This window comes from Heterodontus francisci, chromosome 18 (genome assembly GCF_036365525.1).
Source record: "Heterodontus francisci isolate sHetFra1 chromosome 18, sHetFra1.hap1, whole genome shotgun sequence".
Classification (NCBI taxonomy): domain Eukaryota; kingdom Metazoa; phylum Chordata; class Chondrichthyes; order Heterodontiformes; family Heterodontidae; genus Heterodontus; species Heterodontus francisci.
The window spans coordinates 23,065,978-23,086,656 of record NC_090388.1 but is presented as its reverse complement, the minus strand read 5'-3'; the positions used below and the strand labels follow the sequence as shown (position 1 = coordinate 23,086,656).

Sequence of the window (20,679 nt, the reverse complement as noted above, 5' to 3'; positions counted from 1 at the left end):
TTGCTGGGCCTTCACCTGCCAAGAATGAGGCACATTAATTTTGTCATGAACAATGCTTTTAAACTGTTACTGGAGTGAAAAAAGGACTTGTTAAACAGATAAGGCTAGAAAAGACATTTTTATTTATTTTTTATTTAGAGTTACAGCACTGAAGCAGGCCCTTCGGCCCACCGAGTCTGTGCCGACCAACCACCATCCATTTATACTAACCCTACAGTATTCCCATATTCCCTACCACCTACCTACACTAGGGGCAATTTACAATGGCCAATTTACCTATCACCTGCAAGTCTTTGGCTGTGGAAGGAACCCGGAGCACCCGGCGAAAACCCACGCAGTCACACAGGCAGTACCCAGAATCGAACCCAGGTCCCTGGAGCTGTGAGGCTGCGGTGCTAACCACTGCGCCACTGTGCCGCCCAAATATTTGCATATTAACAGAGGGTGATTGGAAGGACAAAGGACCATTCCCTGACACATTCAGCCCACAATGGACCTTGATCACCAGGTATTGTGCGTAAGAGCAGCATTCTAGAGACTGCTAAGGTGATCCAATCCAGGACATGGTCAGACCAGTTAGTCACATGACTAACCTGCTTGGCAAATTGGGTTTTTCTGAATTGTACAAACAGTTTGAACAGAGAGTGTTCGCTCCTGGACTGAGAAGATCTCTCCTGTCTTCTCCCATCTCTTTTTCACAAGCCTTTGAATCCCAATGAACCACAAGAGAGAAAAGTCTTCTACAGAGAATAAGGTTTAAGAAGAATACTGCACTCCAATGAAAAGCCAGATCTACCTACAATCAAGGACTCTACAGGGAACCGTAACAGAAGCTCTTTGGACATTGCCTCAAACTTTTCCGCTTTATTTTTTCTTCTCTTTTCTGTCTCTATTTGCATGTGTGTATCGTGTATGCAGGCTAGCATGGGCGCATTGTGCATCTGTAGGCGGTAACCGAATTAGAGTTTAAGTTTAATCAATTTCAACTTTTCTTCTTTAAACCTAAGAAAACCTGTTTGTGCTGGTTTCTTTGCCATATAATTGGAAAGTGGTGAACAAGGATTTGCCGGGGTGGGGCTAAAAACACTGATTAAAATTAAACCCCGTTAGAGTAAGACCAGGTGAAAGCTGAAAGGGAACCCTAGACCTCTTTCTCAATGGGTTGTAACAATATCAGTCAGCAGAAATCAACCTTCCAGAGCTTAAACTTTCTTCCTAGATATAAACCAAAACATCATGCTAGAACGTGCGCAAATATTTACTGTTACAAATCCTAAAATACAGTGGCCTGGAGTTGCCCCATGATTTCTGTCCAGGTAACTGCTTAGTCCAGATGGAATCAAATAGCGCAATTAAGATCCACCCATACCCACTTTTGTGTTCTTTTCTGCTGCACCAATTAGTTTAAATTCAGTCAATTGATCTCCCCCTTCTGGTACATTACTGTGTAAGCTATAAAAATTGGCAGGACAGAGTACACTACCCAGAGTGATATCAGCAAATTACCCTGTTAGCTTGAATCAATGAATTGTGCAAACGTTTGCAGGACAGAGAGAAAGTGAGCTTATTTTATGATCTCCAGCTTCATTCCAAAGGGGAATGTTTTTCCTTGCATTTTCTAAGACCCCTCCAGCACCTTCCTCGCTGGTTTCATTACACTGTTCCATTACGCTGATTTTATATCTGTTTTATAGTAATGAGTTTGCACATTTTGGCCATAGCACCATGCGGAAACTTTTAGTGGGGAAAAGTTGTTTGGTAGTGCCACTTCAAGCAGCGTTACACAGATTTATGTCAATTCCCCGGGGACAGGCAGCGCCTGCAGGTCACTCACTGCCTGCGCAGTTCCTCTTGATTTTCTTCATTGATATCATTGCCCACGCTGCTGCCTACCCCTGTGAATTGGCGTAAGGCTGTCTAGTGCTGCTCAAAGTGGCGCTAGGTGAAAGAATTTCACATAAGAAATTGGAGTAGGAGTAGGCCATATTGCCCCTCAAGCCTGTTCTGCCATTCAATAAAATCATGGCTGATCTGAGCACAGCCTCAACTCCACTTTCCTGCCTGTTCTCCTTAACCCTTGTCTCATCTGTAGTTCAAGTATCTATCTCAGCCTCGAAAATATTCAATGACTCAGTCTCCACAGCTCTTGCGGTAGAGAATTCCAAAGATTCACCACCCTCTGGGAGAAGAAATTCCTCCTCATCTGCATCTTAAATGGGCGACTCTATATTCTGAAACTATGTCCCCTAGTTCTAGATTCCCCACTAGGGGAAATATCCTCTCAGCATCTCCCCTGTTGAGCCCCCTCAGAATTGGATGTTTCAATAAGATTACCTCTCATTCTTCTAAACTCCAATCAGTATACTTTAATCTCCGATAGGCTGCACCACAAAACTACCAATGTGCACGTTTAATTCGGGAATATAAATTTTTAACACTCAAGCAAGGCATTTTAAGTTGTTCAATCAGAAACCAAAGTGTTAATGGTCTGTAATAAAATCAAAAAGTGCTGGAAATACTCGGCAGGTCAGGCAGCATCTGTGGAGAGAGAAAGCAGAGTTAACTTTTGAGGTCTGTGACCTTTCATCAGAACACAGACCTGAAACACTGTGCTGAATTTTACCAGCCCTCCGACATCGGGGGTCGTGTCAGGGGGGGAGGCCTGGAATATTCTTCCGGTAGAGGCCCAACACGATCCCGATGCCAGGAAGACCCCACTGCATTTTACCGGTGGCGGCAAGGCCTCAGTGTGGCCCACCACCCCCCGGCCACTCGGCAGCAGAGCCTTCATCTAAATATGCTAATCATATTACAATGAATGAATGAACACTTACCTGGTAACGACAGCTATCCCGTGCCGATATTCTGGCTGTCACACGTCAATATTCTGGCCATCGCTACTGGGCAACTATTTATTCGTAGATCCAAGGGGTGACACTGGTGGGATGGGGGAGGAGTAAAATTTGCAGAATGGGAGAGGGAGCGGGGAAAACAGCTCCAGTTGGTTGTGGGGATGGTGGGAAGAGGTTGAGGATCTAGACAGATACATGAATGGGCAGGAAGTAAAGATACAGACCCTTAGAAAATAGGCGTCATGTTTAGATAGAGGATCTGGATCGGCGCAGGCTTGGAGGGCCGAAGGGCCTGTTCCTGTGCTGTAATTTTCTTTGTTCTTTGTTCTTATCAAAGGTGGAGAAGTTGGGGTGTGAAAGCTTGGCATATTGCAAAGTGGTTTTCTGGGGGTTAGATCATTTTATTTATTGGAAGCTCAGTGGGGGAGGGGTAGGAGCGAGGATTCAAAGTTTAAATAAAATTTTATTTCTAATTTTCGTTCACCTGTCCCTTTAAACATTTAAATTTACCTGGAGGGCTTGAAGCCCTTTAAAACTGGCGCCGGACGCTGTAGATGGAGCGGCTGACCCCTCCACGTCATAGGGGCAGCTGTTTCTCCCCCTTCATTTAAATGAGCCCCCGAAATATCGCAGGGGCTCAAGTCACACGTGAGCATTGCCTTGACGAGCTTATAAAATTCCGCCCTTTAACTCTGCTTCTCTCTCCACAAATGCGGCCTGACTTGCTGAGTATTTCCAGCACTTTTTGTTTTTATTTCAGATTTCCAGCATCTGCAGTATTTTGCTTTTATGTTAATAGTTTGTGTGTCCTGTTACGCAGTTGTAACGGCTGCAGTGAATCAAACCCTTTCAAGAACCACAGATCTATTACATTGTAACATATTTAATTACAGATTTATGTACATCAATTCTAATAATTGACATGTTTTCCTAATGTCTATAATACCAGACTATTACATACTTCCTGTAGATAATTGGGTTAAACAAACTAATCCGTTTTAAACCAAACTTGACAGGAAACATGACAAAATTGTATGGTTACATTGAAAACAGTAAATGCATGGTCTATCGATACCACAGGTTAATATTCAGTTATACTGCACACCTGGAATTAATGCAACACCACAACACTGCCGAGTTCACCAAATTCAAGAGCTTGAGGTTAGTACCAAGACGGTGTCTTATATAACTAATGCTATCAACCAGGTGCAGTGATGCACAGACTGTTTTCCCAAAGATCAATAGTGATACAAACAACTTGCATTTATATAGCTCCTTTAATGTCGTAAAATGTTCCAAGGCTCTTCAGAGGGATATTATGAAACGGATTTTGATTCTTAGCCACATATTCGGGCAGATGACCAAAACCCTGGTCAAAGCGATGAGTGTTAAGGAGCATTTTAAAGGAGGAAAGAAAGGCCGAAAGGTTCAGGGAGGGAATTTCAGAGCTGAGGACCTTGGTAGCTGAAGGCACAACCAGTGTCAGAGCCATTAAAATCATGAATGGTCAAGAGGCCAGAGATCTCAGAAATTTATAGGAGATGGCAGAGTTATAATTATAGCTCTCTATTAGCATTAAAACCACAATTTCGAACTTGAAACTTATCAGCTCCCCCCGCCCCCACTCTTCAAATTACCTACAGGACGGAAGTGATGAGCTACATGCTGACCCTTAGATTTATTTTATTTGATTCCCATTTAACCAGAGCGATTAGAGAAATAATACAAACATCATATTCATCATCTAACCGCACACTGCATCGAAAATGGGGTCAGGATGCAAGAGAAGATTGTGGCTGTGCAGTTTTCTCATCTTCCTTTGAGAACGACACCCTAATTCCCTCTCGTATCCTGTCTTAATTAAATATATCGCAATCAATCTTCAGTTAGTGTGGTAATTAATTTATTGAACGCTCCTGGTGCTCTACGACAGCAGGATTTTTTGAGGGGGGTGAAGAGATGGATCGATTGCATTCCTACTCCCATTCTCCACGTGGAACAGCGCTGAAATAATAGACGCATTCTGATCGCCTGTTTCCTCGATTTTGGATATTGTAGAATTAGAAAGCGTCCAGAAGCCACGACGTATAAGGAATAGGTAGCTAGACTTTGAGCAGCATATAAAAATAGAAATCGGGACTTGATTACAGATTCCTTAACACCTACACTCAGCCTGATAGTGAACATTGGAATGTGGTTTTAAGATAGGAGCTCCTTTGGTTTAATGGGCCCGTTAAGGGCAATGGAAAGATTACAATAGCATTGTTTTTTTAAAAGAGTGGTTCTAGAAAATATTCAAAAAAAGTTTTCTAACTGGAATTGCACCATTGATTTAAGAAAACCCATTACTTAAAAGTTCTATTCTGTACTTTGGGTAGAGTGATATGCAGTCGCGAGTATTATAGCAGGAACTGAACATAGGAATAGGCCCCAAAATGCTTGCTCATTCAATACCAATACCTCAATTCCTGCTGTCTAGTTTAAAGTGCAAACATTTCATTTCCATCTGCTCAATCTAGCAGGAACAATATTTCTCCTTGTAATTGCTAGTCACATTTGTGACCGTTTAACGGTTACTCGAAATGAAGGAGCAAAGATGTGACCGTCAGTTCGCTAACTTTTAAATTTGCCTTCGAGTTGATACAGGTTAAATGTCTTAATCTATAATGAGAACAGGCTGCTTTATGCTTTTAGAACTATTAAGAATCTGATGAGAAGCTAAACTCGAGGCCTCATTAAACAACTCCAAATGACAAGGATGCTGAATACTCCATCGTCCAGTTCTCGTGTTTTTTAAAACAAATATGAAGCCAAGGAAACATTTTAAAGGAAGAGGTGATTAATTGACCTTTCTATAGATATGCAGTTGCTAGTTTAGCCTATTTTTGATTAAATGCCTGTCATGGCTCCGGTTGTTAAATCAACGAGTAGTTGAGCCATGCAGGCCAAGAATAACCCCAGGTCCATTCTATCGCTGCTGAGTTTGTCAACCTAGTTAGGGCAAGCACTCAGTTACTCCAGACTAAAGAGGGAGGAAACAACTGTCTAGAGCATCTGCCCCCAATCACCAACTCTTAATGGAGATCCAGACAAAAGGTATCAGCTGGGCAGTGATACCTGTTGCAAGATTCACGTGTGAAGAATGATCAATCAGGTGAGGTACTCGAAGGTGACTAACATGAGTTAAAATAATTATTTATCAAGCAGTCAATACCTCAAGCTAGAAAGCTATGGGGCTCACCATTGTCTACAATGACGATAGCAATCCCAAACGAATCCCTTTGGTTGTGCCATCTTTCCATCGACTAAAACTTTCTCTGTCAAATGCTTATCTACTTTTTTCCCCCCAAAAGATATTTTGGTATCTACCTCAATGTTGCCTTGGTAATTGCATTGCACGTTTTTAACAATCTTCTGCATTTTTATGTTGATAATCCCTTATCACTGACTCAATAGTTGAAAAAATAAGAAATGAGTAGGTCAGTTGACAAATGAAAGTTTCAATGTTTATAATCGCTAATTTTTTTTGGTGGTGGGGCTATCGAAAAAGCATATTATAAACTAAAGTTGGAGGAGAATCTGGTAGAATATGGAGAAATGACCCAGTGTGTGACATTGTGTTGTTTCTTCCTCCTACCCACCCCGAACAATTGCACTTCATTTGAATCGATACTTTTCAATTCTAACTTCAGGCAAAGGAAGGTATTTTTGTGTACTGTACTCAGTACAATTTCCTTTTCCATTTTTATGTATACGTTCTTCAAATGACGTAACCTTTGATTTTGTTTAAGTTGGTGTGGAAATCTGGGTGACCTAGATTTATTTTCAGTACACATCAACCAGAACTAAATATAGAACATGCCATATGAGTGAAATGGGGCTTGAATTTTTAAAAATTACTTATTGCTCTTTTAATGGACTAGTGCGTGAAATACCACCTCGTGTAGCACTAAGACAAACAGACCAGAATGTTCTATGCTTGTTAGTTAATCGAGCAGCAGTTGGAGTGTTATTGGCCTTTGTTCTCCCACCAGCTTTGGGGTACTAAGTAATTGCAAAATGCACTTTCAAAAGGTGAACACAGGATCCAGCTTGTCTGTGATGGCCTCCACAGTCTGTTCAGAGCAGTTGAAGTATTGGAGAGATCCAACATTTATAAAAGATCATAAACAAAAGTGAACTGTAAATTATAGACATTCAGGAACACTTGGAACATTTTCAGAATGCTAACAGTAACACTACATAGATGCAAAATTTTAACATAGTTCACTCCAGAAGATCTTATGTCAATTTTACTTTGCTAACAAATTTAAAACTAGCTGAATTTAAAATGTCAGGTTAGTGCTGATGGAGCTCAATTTCAGAAGAGCAGCTTGTTGCACCAGTGACTTTTACCATCCTATGGTTTCTTGAGTGAAACTGTCAGTTAATGTCAAATTAGGGATAGCAGAATTCCTCCAGGAATTAGACAGATTATTCAATTGCATATCTCATCAGATCCTTGCAACCAGAGATCTGGAATGAGCTGCCTGAGGAGGTGGTGGAGGCAGGCACAGTAGCAACATTTAAGAGGCATCTGGACAGGTATTTGAACGAGCAAGGCATAGAGGGATATGGAATTAATGCAGGCAGGTGGGATTAGTATAGATGGGCATTATGGTCAGTATGAACGCGGTGGGCCGAAGGGCCTGTTTCTATGCTGTATAACTATGACTAGCTTGATATTTTGGAGTGAATTTAAACTTGCCTGAAAGACCACTAACTCATTGCACCCAGTTCCCGATAGGTCAACTTTTGATCTGAATTTTACATGTCCAATCAAGAGCATAACCAGTCACCATGCCAATAATTGCCAGTGTGATTGCACAAGATGACTGCTCTGTGATGCAGTAGGAGTTAAACACAATTACTTTTCAGATTGGATGCTAAAGTGAGGTCCCACCTACCATTTTAGGTGGACATAAAAATCATGGCATTATTTGAAGAGCAGGGAAGTGTTCCCCAGTATGCTGGTCAATATTTATCCTTGAACAAACATAACAGATTATCTGATAATTACCACGCTGCTATTTGTGGACTATGTTGCACACAATTTGGCTGCTGCACTTCCTACAACAGCAACTGCACTTCAAAAATACTTCATTGGCTGTAAAGTGCTTGGGATGTCCTGTGGCTGTGAAAGGTGCTTTACAAATCCAAGTCTTTCTTACCTAAAATACCATACTAATTGTGACCAGTTACTGAAGTGCTCACTGACTGTCTCTTATTGTCACTGACAGCATCTCTGAATGCAGTTTTATCATTGGTGAAAGTACAGTTTATACCACAAGGTGTTTTTACCAACAGGAAGAAAAATTGATGGCAAAAAGTTAATTTAGTTTAAGTTGGACTTACCTGTTATGTTGCTGTATCTGCAATATTCAAGCAGCATCTTAAAAACAGTGGGGAAAAGATTAGCATTAAGCAGTCAACACACATGAATTTTGATTTGGATCATCAACAGAACAGACATGCAGTCCTGTTGAAAATAATGAAAGCTAAAAAAAGTGGATGGATTGCTAAAAGCAATGATAACTTGCTGCAATTTGATGCAGGCAACCCCTCTGTTTCTTAAATGACACCCCTCCCCTTCCCACTAACCCCTTTAGGTTTCTTTCTCTCAAAATTTCAGTTTATACCAACATTGAAAGTGGCACTAAACATTGTGAAAATGCCATCCATCTCTCTTTTTGGAAATTTCACTAGAATGTGCTACTACTGCATTGAAATTAAGAACACAGAAAAATCATTTAAGGATATGCCAACTTTTTAAAGGGAAAAAAACTGCTTTGGGTAAGTAAATAACAAACTTGCATATTCTTAAAAAAAAGCACTTTTGAGAGTTGCAAGTAAAATGTCCATGAAAATAACTGAATAGTGTAACGAACAGTTTAGGTCTGGCATGATCTATTGCTGATGAACTGTAGTGGCAGTAGCAGAATTGTACTTTACTGTAGTAAGCTGGAGACTGAATACAATCCTTCCACTTAATCTATGCGTTAATCTTTGTCACAGTTACGCTTTCCAGAGACTAGAAGAGTGAAAGTTGACTTTATGGGATTAAATTCAAAATACATTATGCATAATGACCTAGAACTGGAGATATTACACACACACCCTCACCCCAAGCAATAACTTTGAAAACATCCCAGTTAATCACAAATTAAAATTCTCAATATTCCGAGTTACAAGTGCAAAACTCAGTTGGCTCTAGCCAACTCGAGTTGAATGACCAGTTTCGTTTAAGGATAGTTCTCAGTATGACCATTACTTGAAATGAATAATATTGCAATCACTTAAACTCATGACTGTGTTTAAGATTACTGAAGTAACAAAAAAATAATTTGCAGCTGATTAGAAGGATCCAAAATGCTTAATCTTACATTGGCAAACAATGTCAAATTTTAATTGTTAAAAGTCTAATGTACTACCGCGGCAGTGATTATTGAAATGGTGCTTTATAAGTTGAGATTCTCATTTTTCACTACCCCATCCCCAGCAGAGTAGTGATAAAATTGAGTAAATTAATAACCAATGCATTATTTGAAAAGCATTCATAAACTTTTAAATCTAATGTTTGATTGTTGTAATCAGGTATACAAATAATTGATCTATTTTAGTTAATGTAAAATGGATTAAAATGTTTACATGAAAAATGCCACACCAGAAGTGCGACAGTTTTCCTGCTTGATAAACTTTGAATTTTAATTTAGAATTCTGGCAAATCTGGAAAAAGTTTCATATTACAGGAACAAAATTTAGAATGGCAGTGAGAAACCAAACTAGGCAAATGTATTGTGTATATGCACAGTTAGGTGTACTTCATACAAACAGGAAAAACTATAGCAAAAATGATGGGGAAAAAACCACATGATTTGGGAACACTGACTTTATAGCCTTAAATTTTTTCCATTTTCACGCACACTATTTTTATTACAAAGTGTGTTTAATGCACAGGAAGTGTTTTTATGAGTGAAAACTTGATTTGAACATGCTTTAGTAATTTCAAATTTAAATCCTGAATATTTGCCCATTATTCTGTAACACCACACAACTATGGCTTACTGTAAACAAGATGCAACCTGAAGTTTCTGCAAGGTGGAAAAAGAACCATCTAGAACTAGCTTGTTACTGACATACTATCCATAAGTATGTAGGTTTACACCAGTGTGTGTAATATATAAGATCTCACGCTAATCAATTATGAAAGGTACAAACACACAAAGCTAAGGTAGTTTACAAATTCTGAACAGAGATTGGGCTAAGTTTTAAACACACAATAATTCATGTTTCCCTGTGAGAAAAATGACAACAGCCTGCTTTAACAGCTACTAAACTACTGAAAGTTGATGGGATTGTCCATGCAGAAACCATGCCTTTTTGTATTCATGAGACTCTTAAGTATCAGTTCTGGCTCTTTAAGATGCATTCACTAAAAGATTACCACATTGAGCATAATTTTTGTAGTTCAGTACAGGCATATTTAATAACCATATTTGAGATTTAAAGCCCTTGATGTAGTGCTCCATGTCCAAAAGGATATCACATACATATTGGGTACTATACTTTTGAGCTAATCCAGGACAGTACTGCTAAAATATCATTTACGTATAATGATAACCGCACCTCCTGATTTTAACAAAGACCTAATGGCTCTCCCTTTTTAAATTTACAAATGAAGCACATGACAGATGCAGAACAAAGTCAAAACACTTACCTGTTATGGTAAAATCTGGTGAGCAGAATGCTTGAGACAACTGTCTTCAAGTGGAAATTCCAACAAATTCTCCAAAAACTTCTTTCAATGCCATCAATTAAAAAGACACTATTGTGTAGCAATTTCAAATTAAAGGCAACACTGCAGTTAGGACAGCTTTTCTACTTTATTACAAAGAGAAGAAGCTTTAATGTGGTCAGAAAATACAAGATTGATTTTTTTTTAATTCTTTTTTTCCTATGAAATGCTGCTGTTCAACCAGCCATTGTGAATTGTCTCAGTTCACTTCCTGAAGTCCCATCATGTTCAATTGGGTATGGATGTCCTTGGCTGCTGAAAATCTGGCCCTTAAGTGCACAGGGCGACACAGCGGTCCCCTGCTCAGCAGTTCCCGAAATGTCCTGTTTTCATGTATTGCATCCATGCACACCTCCGAAAAATGAGGTACAGCAGGGCAAATATTTTCCAAAATAGATGTCATATATATAATATATACACATTCGTACATACATATCTTTATTCATGTGATGTCCAAAAATTAAAAAAATGTACACTTTTATTACAAAATTGTAACAAAGACTGGACAGTGTTTTGCTCATTCTGGAAAGATGAAGCCCAGTGATACACAACCGTGGAAAATGTCCAGAGGTCGTGGCAATAACGTTCACTTAAACAGTCAAATGTTCTTGCATTTAACTTGGCGGAAATGCCATTCAAAAACATTAGGGGTAGTAAAATGAACAAATCAAATGCAGGCTGCTTATCTTTCCAAATGAAATACAAGGAGGATCTTCACATAAAAATGCACTAAACATTTTTTTTATTATTACCAGTAATGCTACAATGAACAATGCAAACTTTTTAAATTTTTACACTTTGGAAATTTAGCAATGAAAATGTTGTCGGTCCACTTGTCCTTTAGCAGAACAAAATCTGCCTGTAGGCTGAAAAATTATTTTGTTGCATGTCGTTTTTAAACATACCCTGCTCAAAATAATAAAAAAAAACAGAAAAAAATACAAATTCAGTTGTGTTGGGCAGCACATAATTACTAAGGCAGGACTTCAAAATGTCGATCCATCCACATGAGCCAATTGCCAGATCCTCAAAGAATAAAAACCAGGATGCCTGAGCCACTTCGGTTTCCGCAGTTTGAGTATTGTGCTGAGACAGCCATACCCCATGAACAGTTAAGTCTTTAGAAGGCTTGCTGAGCAGGGTTGTAGTTCAAAGATGATGGCAGATGAGGTCTTTCCTCTAGTTTATCATACTCCAGGTGAAACTCCTGAAATCCCAAAAAGAAAGAGTCAGCCATGAATCAATAAACTTCCATTTGAAAGCAATACAAGGCACTTGGAGACATCTAAGGATTTACAATATCGGTATACATTCACAGATTAAATGCCATACAACTTGCATTTAGCAAGTGCCTTCAATGAAAGAGACTTCCGAAGGTGTAGGAAATAGATGTAAAAATACTACACACAAAAGGGAGTGATTATATTCTAGCACTGACTATACTTCTAAAATTCTTCATTAGCTGTAAAGTGCTTCGGGACATCCTGAGGTCATGTAAATGCCTTTATGAAGAAATGAATGTCTGGTCAGAGTTGGTTCTTAAAAGTGAAGAGGAATACTGGGGTAACAATTCTTTACCACCAGTGGTGGAGTGAAAGGGTAGGGAGGTACAGAAGGCTGATTCAGAGGAACAAATTATTTGGGAGGGTATACAGGGCTGGAGGAGATGGCAAAGATAGGGTGGGGCAAGGTCAGAAGAATTTATATACAAGGATTTTGCAAGTATTGTTTTAGGAGCCATGGAGCAGCAGGCAAAGATGTGGGGAGAGGAATGATCGAGATATGAAGAATGAAGGACAACGAAGGACAGGATATGTGACAAAACGGGGCAAATTTTGCACGGTACAGAGTTGGAGGACAGCAGTAGTCTTCAAGACTGGAGTTCACAGTCACATGTAAGGGTTTCAGCAATGTAGGGGCTGAGGCAAGGGTGGCGGTCAGGAATTTTGTTGATGAAACTTGTTGACGGCTAAGCTGTTGGCTTTAGAACGCTGTTCAAGATATAAGGTAGAACAGGGTGGCATAATTGTAAATTTTTTGGTTCAACTTGAGAGAATAGTCATGGAGAGAGATGGAATAAATAGTAAGGGAGCAGAGTTTTGGATGGGAACTGAAGATGATTACCTCTCCAATCTTGAGCTGGAGGAAGGTGCTGTTGGCCAAGCAGTAACCATACAGAAGTAGCACAAGGGTTGAGAAGAATGGTGAAGAGGTAGAACTGGAGATCATCAGCATGCATCAAGTGTCAGACTTGGCTCAATGAAAGAATTCTAAGTATGTGGGTTAAAGCTAGCGTCTTTAAGCAGCTGGTCACCATTGCAGTACTGAAGTAGTGCTGCACTGTTGGAAGTGTCGTCTTTCAGATGAGATGTTAAACCAGGCTCCCCTCTCGGATGCAGGAGATCCCATGGCAACTTTATTCTTCAATCAAGACTACCAAAAATGGATTATCAGTCCATTTACCTCATTATTATTTGTGGAACCTCAGTGTTTGCAGGGCTGCCACATTTACCCATATTACAACAGTGACTACATTTCAAAAGCACTTTGGCTATGAAGTGTTTGGGACATTGAGGTAGTCAAAGGTGCTATATAAATTATGTAAAACTCATGTCTGTGGATGAAATCACTGAGATGGAGCAGGGCGGATTCTGAATATGACTGTGGGCCAGGGAAAAGAAGCCATTATTCAAATAGGTAGGAATGTACTCCTACAAGGATGGTTTCATGATGTTGGATGATGAGAGGAAGATGGCATGGTCCACCATATATAATTACAGAGGATATCATTCACAGCATTTCAACCAGCTTAAAAAAATGGCCTGTATTTGTATAGCCCCATATCAAGCATCATGAAGTGCAATGACGTGTTGGCATGCATAGCATATACTTTGCAACAAAATAGTTAATTTTAAAGAAAAATTACACATTTTTAAAGAAAAGTTACTTATCGCCAAAAAATTTTTGGGGAGACCATTAAACATAGGAAGTGTTTTTTTGATATGGTCAAACCTCAAAGAAACAGAATGGCGCTTGCCAAAGGACTGTTATCACCACGTGGTGCTTTAAGAATGGTTTGTATCGTCTCTTCGGCCTGGTCACAGTTCCACAAAAATATTACTAAACACCTTCAGCAATATCTAATATGAAGCTACTCCATGGGAATATGGAACTTGTGTGATCAGAAATTCATAAGAGGAAAATCCTGCGATTTCAGTATCTTCACTGTTTTGTCGTCTACACGCACCTTCACTGATCCGGTACCCGATGTATACTGAAATTAGCCGGGGTCTTTGCAAATCCTACAGAAAGTTATCTGAATTGACGTGAGGAGAAATGCCTCCCACCTCAAGGATTATCGATTTAATTCACAGAACAGTCAGATTAAAGAATGAGCACCCCTCCAATTAGTTCTATTTTCCTTAAAATATATTTTGAGATCTCTTTAGAGTTTAATTTGCAAAAAATTCCAAATCAATTTTTAAAAAATGGTTAAGAAAACAAATTCAATAAAACATCCCTTCACTGCAAATATACCTTTTATAGCATATAAGAAAATATGGATGAATAGTGCAGAGTTATACTAGATGCTTACATTGCTATTTGATCAGGAAAGAAAAGCTTTGTATGATGCTCCAATACATCACCAGAGATCTGCTCACCAGCCGCCAACAGCCACAGAACTTTCACACTTTTCACTGTCTTGTTGGTTCTTTTCTAATAAAACTTCAACAATGAGCATAAGAGACCAGTCAGCTGACCACTGGAGAGTTGCAAAATGCAGTTTTACACCAGTCGCAGTTGTACTCCAACTTGTATAAAACTGAAGCAGTGCGCAATTATCTCCTCCAAAGAAAAATGTGCTTGGCTCTATTTGTTTCTGGGTAACTGCAGTTGTGCAGTTGCACTTCTTAAACTGCACAGATGCTGAATGTGCAGCATAATTGAACCATATAATACTTTGCTAGCAACAAATGTCACCTTTCTGCATTGAAACTTGAAATTTGCCGCAAAACAGTACCGTTTCCCTTGGTTGTGCACAATCTGAAAACAGGAAGTATCATGTTTACGGGGACCAAATAAGCAAATTATGCTTTGTTTAAAATCCAGGTGCCCCATGTAATCAATGTTTTGGGGGTCTGATTCTGAGATTCCATCCACTTTCTGTTTTTAAATCCAAACTAATGGCTTTGGTCAAGTTAGTTGTTTTCTTTAGTTAATATCACAGGTTTTGTAAATGATCTGCACCTGACATATGAAGTGCAATGCTTGCTGCATGTTGTTTAACAGGCTTGAAATGTGCCCTCACACAGGGTGCATAAGTAAATGCTTTTTTAATTACCTCTTCTTCAAGAGCTGCTGCTAAGTTTTCTTTAGGCACCTGGATTGATCGGGCAGTTGAATGTCAGCTCAATTCATCATATATCTTGGCCTACCCCCTCCAATAACACACCCAGATAAAGCTACATTATTTAGCCTCCAAATTGGCTAAAATAGGCTCCAAAGATTTTTCTTTAGCAAATCAGGATCACATTTAGGACCCCAAAAAAGGAAGGGATTAGAAAAGACCATGCACTTGGCCAGTGGCAAAAAAACTAATAGTTTTGAATTGCCCACCCCCGCCATTAACAAGAAGACTTAAACATATCTCGGCTCAGTCTGGAATGGAGGGACCACAGAAAAGATGGAAACATTATTAAAGCTTGAAACAAAAAAGTAAAAATAGAGTCCAAGTAATTAGCCTCAAATTTTTAAATAATTGTACAAGAAAGCAGATTAAATGGGAGGGGGAGGGAGTGAAAATGGGCAGGAGCAGAAGATTTTTTAAAATTCGTGTCTTTAACTTTGTGAAAGTAACATTTCAGTAGCCTGCAGTTAATATTACTACTACTCAATTGGCAGATTTATTGCTGTATTACAATTTAGAATGGAAAAGGACACAGCAGGGAAATGGGATAAAACCACTTCACTTAAAGCATCCAATAGCACAGGCAAGTTGGGCCAATCACATCCTCTTATGCTGTACATTCTATGATTCCTCAGTGCGTGAGTTGAAATCTTCAAAAAATTGATAGCCTAGAGAGCACAGAACTTGCTAGAGCATCCAGCAGTCTCGAGGGTTAAAACAACAGCACACAAATCTAGGCTATTTCAGCTGTCTTTATTATAGAGAACCACAGCTTAGATTTGCTGGGCAGAAAAAAAAATACATAATATTGCATACAAAAACGCATTGGTTGTTTCCAGCAAACAAATCATTCTTAATCTCAAAGAAACATCAAGTCAGTAATTCAGCTGACTCCTTTACAACTGAAGGCCAGCAATTTCTGCATTATATAAAATCAATTAGCACATCAGCTCTTACTTTAGCAACCTTTCTCCAGTTAAGACAGTCAAAGAAATAGTATGTCCCCCTTTCATAGGTGTTGGTCTTTACTGTTGGCTCCATTCCTGGGGCCCTGGTGATCCAGACTCTCTCTTCTTTATGGTACCTCCAGTCTCTGTTAAATCTAACATTCATAATATGATAAAAGACATGAATGAATATTAATCAAATGAAACATATCCAATAAAGACTAAAATGGCAAATAAAATCATGAATCATTAGATTTTCTTAACATGTCAGTTATGCCAAAAATAAATTTCAAATTAAATGAGTTAAAAGGACATACAGCTCTACTGCTGCAAGTAACTGTAAGACATCTCCTCCATTCATGTAGTATAGATAGAAAAGGAGGTCTTCTCCATAGCGGGCAAGTTTTATTGCAGCAAGCTGTAAAAGAGATCACTGTTAGTTTTATCTTTTCTATTTTAAATATAATCCTTAGAAACCTTAACTTATGACATCAGCTATAATTTATATACAAGGGATATCAACAGCAATTCTACAAAGTGGCTACAAAATGTTTAACTGATTACCACCAAAGGTATATAAATTATGCCATTAAATAGTCACACTCTGATCACACCACAACTGTTAATCCTACAACGTGAATATCATCTCATTATTTGCACAGAAAGTTCTGCCAGTAAACCAAACGAACAAAACTGAAATATAGCTATCAATGCAGGAGTACATATCCATATAATAATGTTATTGAAGCACACTTCCTGTTTAGAAAAAAAAAGAAAAATACTTGCTTTCCAGGACCAACAGATGTCTCAAAGCACTTGCTCCCAATGAAATACTTCTGAAGTGTAGTCACTGTTGTAATGTAGGAAACACAGCAACCAATTTGCATGCAGCAAACTCCCACAAACAGGAATGTGATTTTTGTGATGTTAATTGAGAGATAAATATTGGCGAAGATACCAGGGATAACTCCCCTACTCTTCTTCAAAATAGAGCCATGAAATCTTTCACATCCACCCGAGAAGGCAGACAGGGCTTCAGTTTGTCTCATCCGAAAGATGGACAAAAATTGCTTCCCATCATGTTTTTGTCACACTTGTGTGATAACTTTTCCTATTATAAATATCAATGCCCATATTTCCTTCACTCAACCTGTCAGCTTCTCAACCCACCTCCCCCTCTTTGGCCAAGCTTTTAGGGAAAAAAATAGAATGAAGAGTAAAATAGCCAGGAATATAAAAACAGATAAGAGCTTTTACAAGTATATAAAAAGGAAGAGTAGCTAAAGTAAACATTGGTCCCTTAGCAGTCAGGAGAAATTATCATGGGGAATGAGGAAATGACAGAGACATTCAACAAATATTTTGTGTCTGTCTTCACTGTAGAAGACACAAGTTACATACTAGCCCCTATGTTACCCTCTCTTTCTGCTAAGAGAGAGAAAATTAAGATAATTAATATTGGCAGAGAAAAACTACTTGACAAACTCAAGGGACTATTATCTGTCATCCCCAGGTCCTGATGGCCTACATCTTAGGGTGCTAAAAGAGATAGCTGCAGGGATAGTGGATGCGTTGGCTGTTCAAAAATTCCACAGATTCTGTAACAGTCCCGGCAGATTGGAAGTTAGCAAACGTAATACCGCTATTCAACAAAGGAGGGAAAGAGAAAACGGGTAACTACAGAGCGGTGAGCCTGACATCAGTCGTTGGGGAAAGTACTGGAACCTATTATTAAGGAAGTCTTAACAATGCACTTACAAAATCATAGTCTGATTATAACAAGTCAACATGGTTTTATGAAAGGGAAATCTTGTTTGACAAATTTCAGACTTTTTGAGTAGGGATAAATGAGGTATTTTTAAGTTGGCAGGCTGTGACTACTGGAGTGCCGCAAGAATCAGTACTGGGGCCTCAGCTATTTACAATCTATATAGATGACTTGGATAAGAGACCGAGAGTAATGTATCTAAGTTTGCTGACGATACAAAGCTAGGTGGGAATGCAAGCTGTGAGGAGGACACAAACAGGCTGCAAAAAGATCTAGACAAGTTAAGTGATTGGGTAACAATGTGGCAAATGTGGGGAAACGTGTGGTTATTCACTTTGGTCATAAGAATAGAAAAACAGAATTTTTTTTTAAAGAGCGTAGAATGTGTAAATGTTGGCATTCAGACTTGGATGTACTTGTACAAGGAACACAAAGTTAGTATGCAAGTACAGCAATCAATTAGGAAGGCAAATGTCATGTTAGCCTTTATTACAAGGGGATTGGAGAACAAGAATAAGGTAGTCTTGCTACATCTGTACAGGGCTTTGGTGAGACCACACCTGGAGTACTGGGCTGGCAGCAGGTCTGGATGGGTGCCGTTCCCATTTGTCACGCGGGTAGCCATTGTGAATACTGAGGCCCCCCCAAACACACAATCACGCGGCGGGGCAGGAGGCGAGATGCTGAACACGTGTCAGATGACTCCAGAGCAGGTGCTGGCACCATATTTAAAGCCCTGCCAGCCCTGCATTGCTTCCTTGCACTCACCTGCTGATAACTGCTTAAAACTGTGACCAGTTTTCTATTGATTCTGGAACCCCCACAAGCCCATCTCCCCCATTGAGGCGGACTCCACAGGATGGCTCCACAGTTTAGTGATGCCCCCCTCCAGATTGGCCTCCAGGATGCAAGAGAAAGGCAGGAGGTTCTCTTCGACAGCGATGGCAAGTAGAGGTCCTCCTGCCTGACCAAGCAAGCCTGGATGGAGAAAGCTGAGGAGGTCAGTAGCCATGGGGTCACCCCCCAGTGATGCAAGAGGGTCAGTGTCCTCCAGCGTGCTCCCAAGGTGACTGCTGCACACCCCTGCCTCTCTTTCTTTCGTGATTGCATGTGGCTTTGCATGAGGAAGCGAGGTGATGGCAGAGGGGGTTAGGCATCATCTCATCCTGATAGATGCATGGCTGCCTCGGCCACAGGCCACCTTCTTTCACAGCTCTGCAACCCCTCCTCCCCGCCCCCCCCCTTTCTAGCGGACGGCAGTATGAGCTATAGAAGATAGCTCAGTGGGGGATGAGGGGCTGCCACTAGCTAAACTGTCATGCTGATCTCTGAGAAGTATGACTATCTCCCTCTTTCCTCTTGCTGAACACAAGGGCCACAACAGGAAGGGAGACAGACTGAACAAGTGGAGGCATACCTGATCTTCGGCTTCTCTCCAAAGCCGAAGAAGAGGCATTAGAATTGGCAGGGACACAGGGCGGTTGTGCCATATCAGAGGGAGAGACTGGAGTCTTGCACAAAAGAGTGAGAACTGGCTTCCATAGACATACAGATCACTTCTGGAGACCAAAATCACATATGGTTGGCATGCTGAGATTTGCACAGCCTAACTCCCACGTTTTTATTCTTTTATGCAGGTTTGTATCCACAGGAGATTTAACCAGAAGAGGGACAGCCGTCCACCTCTAAGGAGGAGGAGGAGGAGCACTGAGGATGCACCATCCCATGACTCTCCTGCATCTTCCACCAGTGCCTCAGTGGTTTTCTGCTTGGCTGTAGAATCAGGGTCACGAGCTGGTGAGAGAGAATTCCTGAGAATCCATCCCTGATGGCGAACAGGGGGCCTGCAAAGCTGTGGCACCTAAGACTGCCAAATTATGTAGGCATTGTACCTGCTTCCCGGTAAGCGGGCGCACACCTGCAGGAAAGGGTGCAGATGAGTTGAAAGTTGATGGAATGAAATCCCTCCCTGCTGATGGGGCCTTGATGGCCACATGCTTGCACACCTGGGGAAATCCAGTGATGGCTCTCGGCCTGACTGTCAGGATCGGTCCGGTAGTGCAGTCGCCGGCCCTCTTGAGATCTGATGAAAGGTCACAGACCTGAATGGTTAACTCGGCTTCTCACTCCACAGATACTGCCAGACCTGCTGAGTATTTCAGCACTTTTTTATTTCAGGGCACCACACATGTGCCCGAACAGATGGCTGAGATAGTCGAGGCCACTGACAGTCGGAGGACTGTGGGTGGCCAGGCTGATGATGAGCCTTTCTCAACAGCATAGGGCATATGTTGGAGTTGCAGAGAGAGAGGTAAGGCAACATCTTGCAGAGAGGCCAGAAGCCATGCTCAGCCATGAGTAGACAATGGAGGAGTTCATCCGTGCCATGACTGCTGCCATGTCTCAGGCATATGAGTGCATGGCTTCCTCCATCGAAGCTGGCAACCCTCATGGAGAGCCAAATCCCACAGATGCAAGCAGACCTACACACCATTGCCGTGGCCATGAATGCGATGCAGCATGGCAAGACGAGAGAAGGACAAGATGCCTGGAGTCTTCTCTAGCTCCTTGTTCTTCTCTGGTGAGCAGGAAGGTTCAAGTGAGTCTTGAAAGGGATGAGAAGAGGCTGGTCTCCAGAGCTGGGGGCTCCCCTCAGGGCGCTCAGAGTGTGCACACTGGCTCCTCAGCCCCTCCGCCAGTGAGCCCAGCTCCAGCAGCTGTGATGCCTGTGGAGTGTCCTGCATTGGTGCAGGAAACACTCAGGCATCGCAAGTCATAGGGCAGCCTGATCAGCAGCCAGCTGCTGGTGCTGGGTTCACACCTTGTAGAAGCACTCGCAAACATATAAAGAAAAGCACCTAGACACACTT

At 40.7% G+C, this 20,679-nt stretch overlaps 1 protein-coding gene across 5 annotated transcripts in view; it reads right to left on the bottom strand.

The window, feature by feature from the left end:
- Positions 1 to 10,755: 10,755 nt before the first annotated feature.
- cnot2 (CCR4-NOT transcription complex, subunit 2) overlaps positions 10,756 to 20,679 on the bottom strand; it is a 184,480-nt gene continuing 174,556 nt past the window's right edge. For all 5 annotated transcript variants that reach the window (XM_068050411.1, XM_068050415.1, XM_068050412.1 and 2 more), the window contains 3 exons: positions 16,359 to 16,459; positions 16,052 to 16,196; positions 10,756 to 11,893 (listed from right to left, as the gene is read on the bottom strand). In XM_068050411.1, the coding sequence (XP_067906512.1) occupies positions 11,807 to 11,893; positions 16,052 to 16,196; positions 16,359 to 16,459 (333 nt within the window). In that variant the 3' untranslated portion in view covers positions 10,756 to 11,806. The remainder of the gene's footprint in view (positions 11,894 to 16,051; positions 16,197 to 16,358; positions 16,460 to 20,679) is intronic.